The sequence below is a fragment of the Manis pentadactyla genome, chromosome 7, assembly GCF_030020395.1.
Source record: "Manis pentadactyla isolate mManPen7 chromosome 7, mManPen7.hap1, whole genome shotgun sequence".
Lineage (NCBI taxonomy): Eukaryota > Metazoa > Chordata > Mammalia > Pholidota > Manidae > Manis > Manis pentadactyla.
This window is the reverse complement of record NC_080025.1, coordinates 137,890,637-137,904,134: the sequence shown is the minus strand read 5'-3', so window position 1 is coordinate 137,904,134 and position 13,498 is coordinate 137,890,637. Positions and strand designations below refer to the sequence as shown.

Sequence of the window (13,498 nt, the reverse complement as noted above, 5' to 3'; positions counted from 1 at the left end):
GAATTTTATTGTTGTTAACAACCATTTGATCAATAAATATGAGAGATGCCCTAACAACAACAACCAAGAAAAAGTACACACTTCCAATTGTAAAATAAATAAGCAACCGGGATGTAATGTATAGCATAAGGAATATAGTCAAAATATTGTAACAACTTGGTATGGTGATAGCTGGTACTTAGAATTATCATGTATATAAATGTTGAATCACTGTGTTGTACACCTGAAACTAATGTAATGTAATACTGTGTGTCAACTACCCTTCAATAAAAAATAATTATCTAAAAAAAAAAAAAAAAAAAAAACTTTATTTCTCCTTTTGACTAATTTCGGTTTTAGAGGTATTTTGCCCCGGGATTTCCTCTCCCTGGAGTTAAAGCCTGTTAACCAGAATCCCGCCTCCCCAGAGAACCTATGCATTTACATATACATTTCAGAATAAGCTTGCCTTTTTAAAAAAAATTTGGTTGGGATGATAATTGAGATTTTATTGAACCTATAGATCAATTTGGGAAGAATACTCATTTTAACAACATTTAGTCTTCCAACCCTGAGTTTGCCAGCTGTTTGGCTTTGGGAAAGTTATTTACATTTAGGTTCTATTTGTAATTAGTGGAAAACAGTGTTTGTATATCACGGTTGTTGTATGTTAAAGTAAACTACTTGAGACATCCCAGTTCTCCCTTGAGAAAAGAAAAGATCACTTCCTTCTCCGTCACTGTCCCTATTTCTTGTAGGAAGGGCCACACCCTCTTCTCCATCCTGTGCAAGTGAAGACTGTTCATATTCCCATTCAACACAGAAGAAATTGTTGTATTTACCCAAGTCACATAATTTAAAACCCTGCTGTCTTGAGATTTAGTATAGCATTTTTTTCTTTCTATGAATTTTTCAGTATCCTTAATGTGATATATCTTTATTCAGTAATGGCTTAGATTTTCTGAATCCTTCCCTGTGCCCTTATGGTAGACATCAATGATATTTTATGTGCTTTTGAGAGTTTATTTTGTGACCTCTCCTTATGTTGTCAGGCAGCTGCATCTGGGAGGTCTCTCCCTATGCACCAGGTGAAACCTCAACCTGGACGGTGGGGAGGTTCTTAACTCGGAAGGAGAAAAAATTTTCAAGTAAGCCGGAAGAGTGTAGGTAAAGAAATAATTCATTAGAGCAGGAGTAGTGATGAAAGGCAGCGCCTTGCAGGCGGCTGAGGGCAGGAAAATGCAGAGGGACGGAGCAGGAGCTTGCTGACCTCGGCATGGGGAAGTCTCTCTCGCCAGCTCCTGAAGCTGGGGTCACCTGGCATCTCGTGTCCACTTGGATCTGCATGGTGTGGGGGCTAGCCCCTACCATCCCAGGATCTCGGGGAGCTGCGGAGCATGGGATGGAGTGAGATCATGTTCTGAGAACGTCCCACAGAAGGGAGGTTTTCAGGCGGGCTCCTGCAGCTGCAGTTCCCTCTGGGTCACCCAGGCGACAGGAACTTGCAGGCCCAAATCTGAGCTCTCAGCAGCCCCTCCCGAGCTATCAGGAGTAAAGCAGAGAGTGAAGACTTGGAAATAGAATGAAATATTAAAGAAACAAAGACACCACTGGAATAGCGTAGAGACAAAACACGATTTAGTTGAGCAGTGAGAACGCTTTGTTTAGTTACACAAAGAAAGGAAAGCGTAGGCGTCATCAGAGAGGCAGCACACTCAAAGCTGGGGCTTCCCTCTTTTAAGGATTTTTTTTCGGGAATGTGACAAAGGGCCAGGGGGTATAGACTTCTAAGGTGGCCTCAGGATGCTTATCTCTGGTGAGGGACACTATGTCTCCTGTCTTCTATTATCAGTTCCCTGGCCAATTCTGTAAAATAAACTTAACACAAGAAATTTATTGATCTGGTTCCTTCCCAGGATAGTGGCTTCTTTCTATCAGTTAAGACTGGTCGCCTTGTTTTAAGGTGGATTAAGTTATTGTCTGTTTACCAGAGAATGTGTTAGGAATCTTACCTCCTCACTTCTGGCTTTTAAAATGAAATCTCTGCCTTAAGATGGAATCCCTCCTGTCATAGTGTTTATATCTCAGCTTGTTTGGGAAACTAATCATGATGCTTATCTCCTGTCTCCACCCTATCTCACTTAGAACACTTTTTCAATTTATTTCTAATCTCTAACCTCCTGTCCTAATGTACAATTCTTTTGATCTCTTTATATGTCTTAAGCACTCTGCTGTACGATATTCAATCTCTGCACAGTTTCCATTCAACTACTGTATTCTATCTTCCCCCTTGAGTGGCAGTTCCTTAGCCTGGTGAGAGGTGTTAGAAGGAACAGGTGGCACTGTGTTAGGACAGGAAGTGGGTCTGGTGTGGTGTTTTTTTTTACCAGGGTCTCAACTGAGGTGAGGAAGCTGTGATGGGGGTGGTGCCACATAGCACTGGAAATGGGACCACAGTGCTCCATCCACAGTGAAATGTCCCCTCTCCTGAGGTTGATCCTCTGAGTCTGTGCAATGCTTGCTGCAGGAAATAAAATAATTTATGGGACATTCTAGGACTCCCAGATGCCCTGACAGTCCACTGAAGAAAAATGTTTGTAGATGTGTTCTGTTATTTAACATCATTCTGTGAAGTTATGTTTTCTCTGTTCTGGATGTTGACCTCAGCCAGGAGACCTGCGATTCTGTTAGGCCAGAAAACAGATCTGAGCGGGGTGGAAAGAGAATACGGCCAATAAAGCCCACTAGAAGGGACTCAAAGAGTTAATCAGTTAAAAATAGAAAGCGCAGAAGGCCAGGAGCAACTTGGCCTAGAACTTTGAGTACTCCCCAGATAAAGAAAAATATCTCAGCATAGCCTATGCTTTCACTGTGTCAATTAGAACATACCATTGTAAGATTTACTTTAGCACCTGCTAAAAGGCCCCGCTTATTCGGGAAGAATTCTATCTTTGAGCTAAGATTGCATTTTAATCAAACAGACAGTGGCTCAGCCAACCCTGGAGGCAGGGCAGGCAGTCTTGACTGATATGCTTCCAGACAGTAGCTGATATCCTGGAAAGGAATCAAAGCAGTATATTTGTGTTAAGTTAAAGAAAAAAAAAAAAAAGAAACTTAATGTCTTAACAAAGATGAACATCCTGGGACAATTTGTCCGGTCTGCACCTGGCCCTTTGTCGCATTCCTGAAAATCCTCAAGCGCCTATAAAACCCCAGGCCCAGTGCACTCCTCTCTCTGAGGTCCCCCCCACTTCCTAAGTGTGTAGCCTTAAAACTTTATCTCAGCCTTTCAATGCGCCTCTTCTCTGAGGTAGCTCACACTCCCCTTTCTCCAAGTGTGCATTTGCTCTCTTTAAATAAAACCTAACCCTTTCAGGGCCCCTCTCTTCCCCGAGGTCACCCACACTTTTTCTCTTTAAGTAATTTTAAATAAAACTTTTACTCTGCTTCACTACTGTGTCTCTGCCCTTCAATTCTTTGTTGCAGCTGGAAAAAGAACTGAGAAAAATACACAACACTCCCCAACAATTCTTACCTTTTCTCAGAGAAAGAATTCACCCTTTTATTCCAGTAGGATTTCTCACAAAAAACATCACAGGACAGCTCTTTCTTTTGATATTTCCTATTGCCTTTATTTTGATCTAAACTCAGCTCAAATCGTGTCTCTCATAGGAACTTAATCCTGAATGTTTAGTATACATTGATTTAATTTACTCTTTTCTCTAAATTCTCCTACATAAAAACTTAGCCTTGAATCAAAACATCTTTTCATCTCTTGCTTTGTTTCAGTAACTGTTTTGCAAATTCCCCTCAGTCTGGGATTTCTAATACCGAAGCAGGAGAGGCCCAATTAATATTTACTGACAGGATGGAATATATTTCATTCTGAAAATAAACAGATACTTCTCCAGATGACTGAGAATGCAGACACAGCCTGACTAATTTCCTACCACCCTCTGTATCATCGTGTATCCCTTTCCTGATCAGAATTTTCCAATAAAGCATTATTGACCATTTAGAGAATCTGGAAAAAGATTTATTTTTTTATCTTGAAACTTTTTCTCTTTTTAAGTTGAATGAACAGAAGTCAAATTCCCGAACTCTCTGTTGATCAGCACATGATTTACCTGAAGTTTATTTAAGGAGTTTAGAGTGTGTGACTGCCCTCTAGTGAAATCCCAGTCAAGGTTACCAATCAAGAACAAAGACCTGAAGCTAAGCAGCAAAGGTATAGTAAGGGGGTCTAGGATAGGGATGGGAAGGACCCGGCGGTGAAAAGTGGTCGAGTGGGACTTCTTCCCTGTGAATATGTGAGAGGACTTCTGGTTGGGGCAGAGTCCCATAGATTTAGGGTGGGGACAATGCATACGGTCGGGGAGGTTAACTTCATAAAGGCGCCTGTCTTGGAAAAGGGTGGTGAGCGCAGCCTGAAAAACACCAAGAAGTGGGCCTGTGGGCTTGGTTCTTCCTCAGTGCCACCTTTCTTCCAACGGGCATGAATGTGTCATGGAGCCAGCGCAGCTCAGCCCCGAGTCCGGGCTACCTCCCTCTGCCATCTGCCCTTTTTGTGCGAGAGGATGTGGCTCTGCAGCGCTGTGGCTTCACTGCTGGCGCAGAGGTACACAGCCGTCTGGCTGGTACTGGCTGACTCCACGGTCAGGGAGAAGGCCTCCTTCTTCTCCCTGGAGACACTGTATATCCTTCAGGGACGTCATCTCCTTTCTCAGTACTGCCAGTGCCATATGAGAAATAGAGTCGCTGCAGCCCCAGAGCTGGGTCTTGCCGATACCAGATCATTCTTTCATGGTCCATATCCTGTAAACATTCTATGAAAACTTTTTCTCCCTTTCTTTTAACCAGATATCTTAGGGTTTGGGTTACTTCTGCATCCGTGAGCCCTGTGGGAGAAGGATAGATAAGGTGGAAAAAGAGGCCACAAGGAGCCTGATGAAGGAAAAGTCTCATATTCAGGGTCTAGAAAAATAGGACAGGGGTTTGCCTCCTACTGCCCAGACTTACCTGCCCCCAGGAAGCAAAAGGCCACACCACAGAGGAGTCTGATTCCCATGGCAGGCTCAAGGCGAGAGTGGGTCTTCTGTCAGGCCAAGGTTATAGGTTGATTGTCTGTGATGTCACTGTCCCTGCCCAGGCTCATGATCCCACAGCCATCCTCTAGATTCTAGAGAGTTTAGAGGTTCTAGAGTGAAAGCTATCCCTTTTCCTCATGGGAGTGTCATTGTGTGCATAGAAGAAAGTTAACACAGTAGCATGCAATGGCTACATTTAGAAGGACCTGCTGGGAAGGCAGGCTCTCAGCTTGCACTGGGAGCTAGTTCATGAGTATTCCCATCATTCAATAACTGGTATGTGTCGGTCATCTTGCCTAGATTGCTTGCACAACAATGTAGTTTCTGATGAATACTTGCTTTGTTTCTTTGAGTCTGGAATTTTGGTATCGCTGTGCAGAGGGTGTTCATGTGACCAGCTGTGTTAGTTTCCTGGGACTGCCGTAAGAGAGTACCACGAACTGGGTGACTGAAGCAACAGAAATCTATTTTCTCACTGTTCTGGAAGCTACAAGTCCAAGATCAAGGTGTTGGCAAGGTCAGTTTCTTTGGAGACCTGTCTCCCTGACTTGTACGTGGCCGTCTTCTCCCTGTGTCTTCACGCAGTCTCCCATCTGCATGTGACTGTGTCCTAATTTTCTCTTCTTATAAGGACACCAGTCAGATTGGGAAGGGCCCACCCTGGTGACCTCATTTAACATCAGTCACCTCTTTAAAGACCTTATCTGCAAATACATTCACGTTCTGAGGCACTGTGGGGCTAGGACCTTAACATGTGAATTTTGAGGGGACACAATTCAGTCTGTAACATCAGCCACCAAAACTATCTGGGCTGCTGAGTCCCTGGTGGGCCTCCCTGGGCAGCACTGTTGCATACAGGTTGCTGCATTTTCATTGCTGGCCAAAGTATAAGGCCATTCCATGGGTCCCTCCCAACTCTGCCTGTGTCTTTTCCCCTTATGATCTGGCTGTGTATCCTTACTAGGTCTGTGTTATGAATCTTAGCCATGACTACAGTAATATGCTGAGTCCTATCAGTCCTTCTAGTGATGAGTCTCAGTATCTGAAAGTGGAGGGTATTTTTTATTTTAGAAAACTACTGTTCTCTCTCTCTCAATATATATGTCCTTTGCAGTCATTTTAGTTTTTAACACAATTTTATATAATACAATTACCACAATAGTGTGTTGGTTCGAAGGGCAGGCTTTGGAGTTAGACTGCCTGGGTTTGAAACCTGGCTGTTACTTATGGGCCATGACTGTGGGAAAATTCTGGGCCTCAGTGTTCTTATATGTAAAATGGGACTAATTAAAGTTGCAGCCTCACAGGGTTATGATGAGAAGGCAACAAGTTGACCAGCAATAAATACACACATTGGTTATAACCATGCATGGCATCAGCCGCTGAATACTAACTTTGCATCAGGCAGTATGTCAAAATTCTTCATGGACATGGGATTTCTTTTACTCGGCATCCTTATGTTAGACTTTGAGGTGAGTCTCTGTGTTTTTAGATTTGCCTTTGAAAATATTTCTGAGTGTTTTTCAACAATTCTAATCTATAAAACTGAAACTGCATTTAATATGCCCTCTTCAGCCACCAAGGACATTAAGCTATCATTCATCACCAAGGGTCCTCCTACCATCTCAATTGTTGCTTCTCCAAGCTTCACCATACTTTTGTAATAGGTACCTCACCAAAGCAGCATCGGGCCTTGCTTTCCTGCTAGGAAGGAAAAGCTACAAACTCTAGTGCAATTTGGACATTACCATCCATTCCTTCCCCCTGAATTCCTGGTGAATCTGTTACCCCACGGTGGTCAGAAGAAATACATCTGCCTTTGCGTTCTGGCTCCAATTCTGTCTTCCTCTTGTGCTGCTCTCTGCTTTTGAAATGACTGGCTTTAGCATTTAGGAGATTTGATCCAATTTCTGGTAGCTTCCTGAGACATCTTTGTATCCAGGTTGGCATCTTGTCTTGCAAAGTATCACCAACCTATCTGTCTTCATTTCCTACCTGTCTGTCCTTAGGTATGCATTTAGTGTGCTGACAATATTTAGGTCCAGATGTTTCTATTCTACTATTGATTTGCTTCCATAGATGTAGGTACATAGAGAGAGGTGGTTCTTCACATGGGCCATGTGCTAATTTCTTTTATTAAATGCCTTTTTTTTTTTTCTGTCTTCTGCATGGGTGATGGAGACAATGGTGCCTGTGCCTGCATGTGCAGGTGTACCTGGTGATGTGGTGGGGACAGTGGTGGGTCACAAGTGGGGCTCTGGGCCTGACCAGCCCCAGGTTCAAGCAATAGGGCACATTGTCTGCAGAGAGAAGAACAAGAAGAGGAGGAGGAGGAAGAGGAGGAAGAAGTTCAAAGACATCATGATGAAATGTACAACCAAACTGAAAAGGGCATTTTCAAGGTAATAGGAGAAATTTGAATATAATTTTGGCAGTATATAATATTAAGGAATTACAAAGAATTTTGTTAGGCAAGGTAGTATTATGGTTATATAAGAAAATGTTATTGTTTTTTCAAGCTTATTAAAATCTGCAGTAAAACATTATGATGTCCAGAAATTGTTTCAAAATGTATCAACTACCAAAAATGCTGAGGAAATGGGAGAAGAGTGGCAACATTTTAATTATTGAATCTGGGTAACAGGGCTCATTTTATTATTCCCTCTGCTCTTGTGATTAGAATTTTTTGTACTAAAAAGCTTAGAAACGTTATACCAAGAGAAACATGGAAAGGACAAATTATTTTCATCTAATCCTTCACCTTCAACATGCTAGTGTTTAGGGGCAGGGGATCTAAGTTCAACAGGTATAAAGCTCCAGTTATACAGGGTTCTAGAGGCCTGCTCTAAGACCTGGTGCCTAGAGTTAACAGTACTGGTTGAATGCTTAAAGTTTTGTCTAGAGGGATCTCACGTTAAGTGTCCTTATCACCAGAAAAAAGAAACAAACAAACAAACAAAACAAAGAGCCCCACCTCACCAGGCAATGTTGGTGTGCATGGAGAACTACTAATCAAAACAGAAATCAGCAACAAATCTAAAATCAGAAATCAAAACTAGTCAGCAATAGATACCACCATGAGACTTACACATTCCAGTAAAGTTCTACCTGCAGTTATTCCACATACTTCATCTATTAAAATTTCCTCACAGTATATACTTTTTTGAGAAATTGCCTATGTACAACATAAACCAATCATAGTTATACAGCAGTATCTATGCTTTTCGTACTTACATAAAATAGTCAATCATAAACATTCAGATTAAATTTCATAGTTTTGGTATTACTATACACATTGAATATCTAATCCAACAGACTGAATCCTACTTCAAGTCAAGCACAGTGCACAGTTACTCAACACAGAGACCCTTTGAACCTCAGTTTTTGCTGGTCTCTTTGCTCTGCAAAGGGTTTAAAACCCTAAGTCACTCTTATTTCTTTTAGGATGGGTTTTCTTTTTGATTTTTGTATTTTGCAAGACATGCAAAGTCTGAAAGCATCTATTTTGGTGAAATCTGTAAATACACAATGCGATCTGACATGCTTCAATGAAAGATATTAGACTAAGGTTTAAATTGCTCCCTGTACATAGAAGTCAATAAAAGGATTTTCCCCCATTCAAAAACAGTAAGACTCCTTCCAGAAAAAAGCCTTTTGTTGGCCTAAGTTATGAACAACTTCTGTTTTTCTCAATATATAAACATTTATATGTATAAACCGCACACAGATAGCTACATGTGTTTGTATGTGTGCATACATATATGTGTGTGTGTACTATTTATCACTTAACAAACATCGTTTCTACATGGAAGTTAATTTGGAGAACTCCTGGTTATGCAGTATCCTGTCACAGCCTGGCTCAGTGACAAGTAATATTTCAAGAATAAGTTCCTTGAAGTTTGGAACCATTCATTCTCCCTTCAGGTATAGTTTCTGTCCCAGCACCTTCAGTGTTATCCATTTCTCTATTTAAACAGTCAATTAAAACGAGCCTTGTATTTATCAAGATGAAGAAACAGAACTTGAATTCTTGTATTTTGTCCTACTATGGATTCTCTCCTACTGTGGACCTTGGATTCTGTCCTACTATGTGACCAACTGGAGATTGTTTAACATTTAAAGCAGTGAAACAGTGTTTACTGCAGAGTGTAATATTTTTGTTTGGTAAATACAAATTTTGGTTCACACATGAGATATTTTACTGAATTTGAATAAGATCTTCAACATTGACACATATTAATATATTCTTATTTTGTAATTGTTGCAAAATTTTTTTGAAACCTAAAGAACTAATCAAGAAGATGCTGATTATTCATGATGACCACTTGACTGTAATGAAAACAACGTGGCTGCCCTGAGGAGGGGGTAACTTAGCTGTTACTTGCTCTGGTAGTCAAACGGGCTAGATGTGCCACGGGAAGGAGGCAAAGGGTTCTGGACCTTTCTGTTACTTGTTATGAAGAAGAGAAATTCCAAACTGAGAGATGCTCTGGAAAAGGTTACTTCGGCAGCCCTTGTCACAATCTCCTTCCTGTCCTCACAACAGCAATTTGGAGGCAGAGGGTTCACATGCCCGTTCCAAGCCCAGTTTCAGTGAGGGGCTGTCCCCCAGGAGGACACCCCACCACCAGAGCTCCTCTCTGGTGGTGGAGATGGTTGTGGAGTCCGTGACTAGAAGATTCTGTCCCCGAACCTGTGATGGTGAGGCTTTTACAGAAATGCAGCACGTCTAGAGCAGAAATTGGCAGCCTCTATGCTCATGGCATCACCCAAGTAAAAACCTTGTCTCTTGGAGACTTTTTCATCAGCTTTGTTGTCTGAAAGGGCTCTTAGCTGGGAAAGAGAGATAAAGAGGACAAATCTGTAAAATTCTTGAAGGTCCCATAGAATCCTTGCATTGCTGTTTATCGAACACTCGCTCTGTGGCCAGCGCGGGGTGTAGCCGTGGACCCCAGAGGAATGCTCCTTGTCTCACGGAACTTTCATTCAACGCACCCTCCAGCCCTCCAGTTTACATGGCACAATGGCCATTTGGTGATGCAGCTGTGGAAAGCTTACTTTAAATCAAAGAACAACAGCCCAAGGGGAGTTTGGTAATCAGCTGACTCTGAGCTAGGAAGACTACCCTGGATCATCTAGGTGGGCCCCATCTAATCACATAGACCCACCTGGAAAAGTGGAGTACCTGTCCCAGCTACATGTAGAGGGAGCCAGAGTATGGAAGAAGGGTCAGAGAGATGGAGCGTTGCTGGCTTTGAAGACAGAAGAAGGCAGTCACAGGGCAAGGACAACTGATTCTCTCCTAGAGCCCTGCCAATACATTGATTTTACTGAGTGAGATCCATGCTGCACTTCTGACCTACAGAACTGTGTGATACTAAATTGGTGTTTTTTAAAGCTACTTAGTATGTGGTAACTTGTTATAGCAGCAACAGAAAAATATAATCAGCAAGAGTGAAAAAATCTATGGCAAGATGTGGTGATAAAGCAATGAACATGGGAAAAGCAAAGGAAAGGAAATAACCGGGTAGGTGGGGCCTTTGCGTGACCTTGTGGGGTAGGGGTGAGGTGCCTCGGAGAGGGTCACTGCACGCCTTGGGTTAGCGGTTTCTTGCAGAGATTGTAGCTGCCTTGCTGAACTGCTGGTGCAGAGGACTCAGGTGTCCTGTTACAGCTGGAAGACTCTAGGGTCAAGAGGAGATGAATCTTGCTGTCCTTTCTCTCTCTTTCTCTTCTGTCTCCCATACTCTCTCTTTGCCTCTGCACGCTTGCGTGTTTGTGTGGCCTCCTTACAGTGCAAAGTGAATGGTTTCTTTAGTCATAATGACAAGGCTGAATTTGAATCTCCTGCTCTTTGGAAGGTGACTTCCTGGGCCCTTCTTGCCTTTCTCACCAGCACCTCGGGAGCTCTGCGCCACTTAGCAGAGGCTGTGCCCACCATTTAAGCCCCTGTCAGACCAAAGGAACGGATTCTTCCCAAGAGAAAAGCCCCTCTCTAAAGCCACCAACGACTGTGGGGCTCTCTGCTGGAACATCCTGAGCCTAAACCCAGGGAGATAGGCATTTGCAGAAAGGGAGCATGCCGAGAGCAGGAACAAGGGTCATCTCCTTTAAAAATGGCACTGATTCAGACTCCTGCCCTTCACATCCCTTTGCCTCCTGGTAGGTGACTTCCAGAGTGGCTTTCTCTGTCAGCTACCTTCTCTCAGCTGCTTGGAGTAGGGCTCTGTGTTTGTTTTCTGTCGCTGCTGTAGCAAATTATCACAAACCTAGTGGCTTAAAAACAACACAAATGTATCATTTTACTGTAGGTTAGGAGTTTCACATGGGTCTCACTGGGTTGAAATCCATGTGTGGCAGGGCTGTGTGCCTTTCTGGAGGCTGTAGGGGAGAACCCTGCTTTGGGAAATTACACGACGCCGCTGCTACGTGTCCGACCTACCTACTCAGCACCACAGGTTCAGATTTTAAAGATTATACCTGTGAAGGGGCACAGAACAGGTTTCCCCCCGGAACAGGATGTACCTTGTTAGCATGTGGTAATTGAGACCCTGTGGGCTCCCGAGAAACTTCTGCCTCTCCCTCACCGCCTAAAAGAATCTAAACTGGAGTCTTACACAAAAACAGGGTTATTATTAGAGATAAATTTTATCTGAGTGTGGCAGGGCAAACATCTAACTACCAAACATCTGGTCTGCTTCTCACCCTGTGCATTGCCCTCCCCCACTCGGAGGCCCCAGGCCCCTGTCCCATTCCTTAGCTCAGATGGTATATACGCCTGTGGGTAAAACTGCACTATTTCCAGAATCTCTCGCCTGGCCTTAGTGCATCTCCATATCAATAGGTGTTTCCAAGGGGTGGGGAGAAGTAGTCCATCTCCATGTCAATAGGTGATTACAAGGGCCAGCAGGGCTTATCTGGGCTGGAGAGGTGGGGTGGACTGCTCTTCTTCTGAAGCTGGGTGAGAGAGATGATGCTCGATGACCGCTTGTAAGAAATAAATGAGTTTCTCCCACTTTATTTCTCCCTATGACTGATTTCAGTTTCAAAGATATTTTGCCCCAGGATATTCCCCCCCGCGTTATAATGCCTGATTTCACCTTTCTGTCTTTGAACCTCTCACATACGTGAGGTTCCCATATGTAAAAAATTTGATTCTCTCCTGTTAATTTGTCTCATGTCAGTTTGATTTTTAAAGCAGCAAGAGGAACCTTGAAGGGTAGAGGACAACTTCCCCCCCATCACTGGCATCTACCCAGGTGTGGTTCTGCTCCTTCATAATCCCTGTGGGCAAACACTTATTCCTATTTATCTTCCTCCCACCGCTAACCTTTGCCTTCTCAGTCATCCTGAGCCCACATGTTGTTGTCTGCAAGGGTTTCATTACCCTCGGCAGCCTCTCTCCTCACGCTCAGGCGTTCCACATCGCAGGAAGTCCACTGCCCTTTGTGTTTTCCTACACAATAGGCTTAACTCATTGACAGACTCCACTGTAGAATCTTTGAAGGATCTTTCCAAATCTGAGGGTTTTTTTCCTTTACTTAATCAGAATTCAACTTCATCAAAATCTCCCAGTGTCTGTGTCTGAAAAGTGAAGTTTGCCTTAGGAAATATTTGCATGGGGTAAAGGCCCTCCAGCCCTGAGAGTACCAGCCCGGGGCAAAGACTTTGATTAGTGTAGGAGAGTTGTCTTAGAGGGACAAGAATGGGAAAAGAGAAGTAAGGAACATTAAGGTCAGGGCTGTAATGCAGATTGTGAGGAAACTCCTCTTAACCGAGGTCAGGACACTTGTGGCCCTTCATTCCCTGGTTTGCCTCTTTTTTGTGCAGAGAGGATGTGGCTCTGCAGTGCTGTGGATTCACTGCTGGCGCAGAGGTACACAGCTGTCTGGTTGGTGCTGGCTGACCCCAGGGTCAGGGAGAAAGATTCTATTTCATTTCGAGAGACACGATACCCGTCGGGGATATCTCCATTTTCAATGGTGTTGGGCCCAGTCGAGTAATAGATCAGCTGCAGTCCAAATCCTGGATCTTGGCGATACCAATACATTGAAATATGATTCATATTCTGCGAAAAATTTAGAGTTAATTTCTTCCCTGCCCCTGAAATCACGTGTCTTGGGAATTGTGTGACTGCAGCATCCTTGAGGCCTGTGGGAGAAAGAAGGGTGATCAAATAAAGACAGAGCCTGGGATGGGGAGACTGATGCTGATGTTCTGAAGGCACACGCAGGAGCTGGAGCCTGGGAAGCCAGAGGCTGGGATTCCCACCTGTGCCCGGGACTCACCGACTCTGATGAGACAGAGGATGACGCCGAAGAGGAGCCTGCTGCCCATGGCAGCATCGGGGAGGAACGCTGCCTGGCCCTGAGATGACATTAGTCTCAGTGCTTGCGCTTTTCATCTACTTCCTGTCAGAGACCACACCCTCC

The 13,498-nt window shown here is 43.6% G+C and overlaps 1 gene segment (V, D, J or C); it reads right to left on the bottom strand.

Moving 5' to 3' along the window:
* Positions 1-12,846: 12,846 nt before the first annotated feature.
* On the bottom strand, positions 12,847-13,498 carry LOC118932606 (T cell receptor beta variable 28-like). The segment is given in 2 exon segments: positions 12,847-13,217; positions 13,355-13,498. Coding segments are annotated over 2 exon segments (462 nt in total).